The sequence below is a fragment of the Arachis ipaensis genome, chromosome B3, assembly GCF_059453495.1.
Source record: "Arachis ipaensis isolate K30076 ecotype BB chromosome B3, ASM5945349v1, whole genome shotgun sequence".
Classification (NCBI taxonomy): Eukaryota; Viridiplantae; Streptophyta; class Magnoliopsida; order Fabales; family Fabaceae; genus Arachis; species Arachis ipaensis.
In genome coordinates, this window is record NC_142438.1 from 65,072,514 (window position 1) to 65,075,087 (window position 2,574).

General features: G+C 41.7%; 1 protein-coding gene across 1 annotated transcript; it reads left to right on the forward strand.

The window, feature by feature from the left end:
• The first annotated feature begins 1,137 nt into the window (after positions 1 to 1,137).
• Positions 1,138 to 1,854, forward strand: LOC107633214 (uncharacterized). Its single transcript, XM_016336854.1, has 2 exons — positions 1,138 to 1,252; positions 1,340 to 1,854. The coding sequence occupies exons 1-2, from the start codon at positions 1,138 to 1,140 to the stop codon at positions 1,852 to 1,854; spliced, it is 630 nt and encodes a 209-aa protein (XP_016192340.1).
• The last annotated feature ends 720 nt before the right edge of the window (positions 1,855 to 2,574 follow it).

Consider the following 2,574-nt stretch of genomic DNA (forward strand, 5'->3'; position numbering starts at 1 on the left):
TCAACCTTTGAATGAGGCGATACCTGAGCCTATCATTCCTGATGAGCCTGAGTTAGATGGTGACTACGTACCTGTGATACCACCAGAGTGGGATTTTCCCCCTGAGCCGATCCCTGACTTTTCACAGCCTGATGAGCCAGCACTACCGAACGATGGAGTGGCTCCTATAAACGCGAACGGACCTGTGCTCGCGAATGGTGTTGTACATAGTGACAGCAGTGTTTCTGGTGGATCTGAGAGTATAGCTGTAGCTGCGGATGATGAGGAGGAGGAGGATCCTGAGATAGAGATAGAGCAGGATGAGGAGATGGACGAGCCTCACGGCGATTCTCCGAATGGCCATGTGTAGATATAGTTTGACTGCGGAAGGGGCATTCTTTTGATGGCACTCTAGTCTGACATTATCTGATAGTTAGTCTCTCACTTGTGTTAGTACACCCGAGAGCTAGGAGCTACATAGTGGTTAGGCTAGCCTGGGCGCCAGCTTAGTGGCTTTTTGTATGGGCCAGGCCCTGGGAGTGTTGTGTAAATATTAGCTACGTAGGATGACGAGGATGTAAACTGACTTGATCTTGTGTAAACGCTACATGTTTTGTTATAGTGTACATGATGTATATTATCAGCTGTATTTCTATGTTTCTTTATGCCGCTTTTCTATTACTCTCAATGTATGCTTGTTTATTTTACCTGAACATCCGCAATAAAGAAAAAAGTTACTCGTAAAATTGGCATCGCTCTAACAAGGAACATGCTCATATTTTTAAATAATAAATAATAATTAGGAAGGATAAGTTAGTAACACTTAGCTTCTTGTATGACCATGGCATACTGGGAGTTGGGTCGTTACAAGTTGGTATCAGCGCAGTTCGTTCCCAATAGAGCCTGGGGAGTGGACTGACTATGCTTAATTGCATACTCTATTGTGTGTCTCATGCTTATAGGATATCTATGTGATATGTGTTGCATGATTGTCTCTGTGTTTTCATTCTGGGAGTGTTCACACTTGACTTGAAGTGTTAAGACTGATCACCTTAATAATGATTGTTTGGTGTGAACAGGACCACGATGGGTTCATGGAGATGAGGCATACGAGAAGGAATTCCTAATGTTAACTACGAGAGGGAACAGGAGACGTTTATGACTACCATGAACGATGTGGCTGAGGCAGTGCGTGAGGCTGCAGTAGCAGCGGCTAGGGCTGTTGATTGTCTTGGAGTGAGAAACGGGAATGAGAATGAGCACGGGGAAGATAGTGGAAATGATGAGAATAACTTGGGGCATCTCCAAAGACCTATGACCCTTGCGACTTTTTTGAAAGTTAAACCGCCTAAGTTTAAAGGTACACTCGTTGCGACTAATGCTGACAACTGGTTTCGAGCTATTGAACGATCACTGCGAGCGCAGCATGTTCCGGAAAGCCAACACGTGGAGTTCGCTACTTATATGCTGGAAGGAGAAGCTGAGTATTGGTGGAAGGGGATACAACGACTGTTGCAACAAGATGAAGGCGATATTCCTTGGAATACTTTTAAGGATGAATTTTATAAAAAGTATTTTCCGAGGGCAGCTCGTGACGCTAAGGGGATGGAACTTATGCAGCTGAAACAGGGTAACACAACTGTTGCAGAATATGCCCGTAAGTTTGATGACTTGTGCCGTTTCTCCAGGATCTGCCAAGGGAATCCTGCTGACTTTGAAGAATGGAAGTGTTTGAAGTTCGAAGGGGGCCTTCGTGACGATCTGATGAGTTCAGTAGTTCCATTGGAGATACGAAATTTTGCTGAGATGGTTAATAAGTGTAAGTTAGTAGAAGAATGTGCTAAGAAGGAACCCACAACTATTAAATCCAGATAAATTAGAAATTTAGGAGAATATGTTTTCAAGCTGTTGTTCAAGTAAAGAGCTTTTCCAAGTTATACAAGAACGCATTTAGAAAGAGGGTCATACTTTCATTCCACCCAAATTCATAAAATAAAGAACGAAAACAATTCTTAAATATAAATCCATACATAAATTAAAATAGAAAAAGTAATAAAATCAATCCATAGAAATAGATAGAGCTCCTAACCTTAACAATAGAGGATTAGTTGCTCATGGTAAAGAGAAAATAAGGATTCAGGTAAAAATGTACTGAGTTCCAATCTGATGGATCTGAATCCCCTTTTATAACTAATCCTAATAATTTAAAAATCAAATTTCTAAAATTAAAATTAAAATAATATCTTTTCCTATTTAAAAATCAAATTTGAATTTAAATTCGAATTAATTAACAAGTCTTTAGCTGATGGGTGGGGACCACTTGATTTGTCCATTCTACAGCTTCTAATCTGTGTTTTCTGGGCTGAAAACTGGGTCAAAACAGCCCAAAAATCGCCCTCAGCGTCTTTTTGCGTTTTTTGCACGTTGCGCATGTTACGCGTACGCGTCGGTCACGCACACGCGTCAATGGTCTTTTTCCGCGAGTCACGTGTACGCATCAGTCACGCACACGCGTCACTGAGCAAATCTTCAAATTACGTGTACGCGTCAGGCACGTGTATGCGTCGCTCCTCTCTGCCATCTCTTTTGATTCTT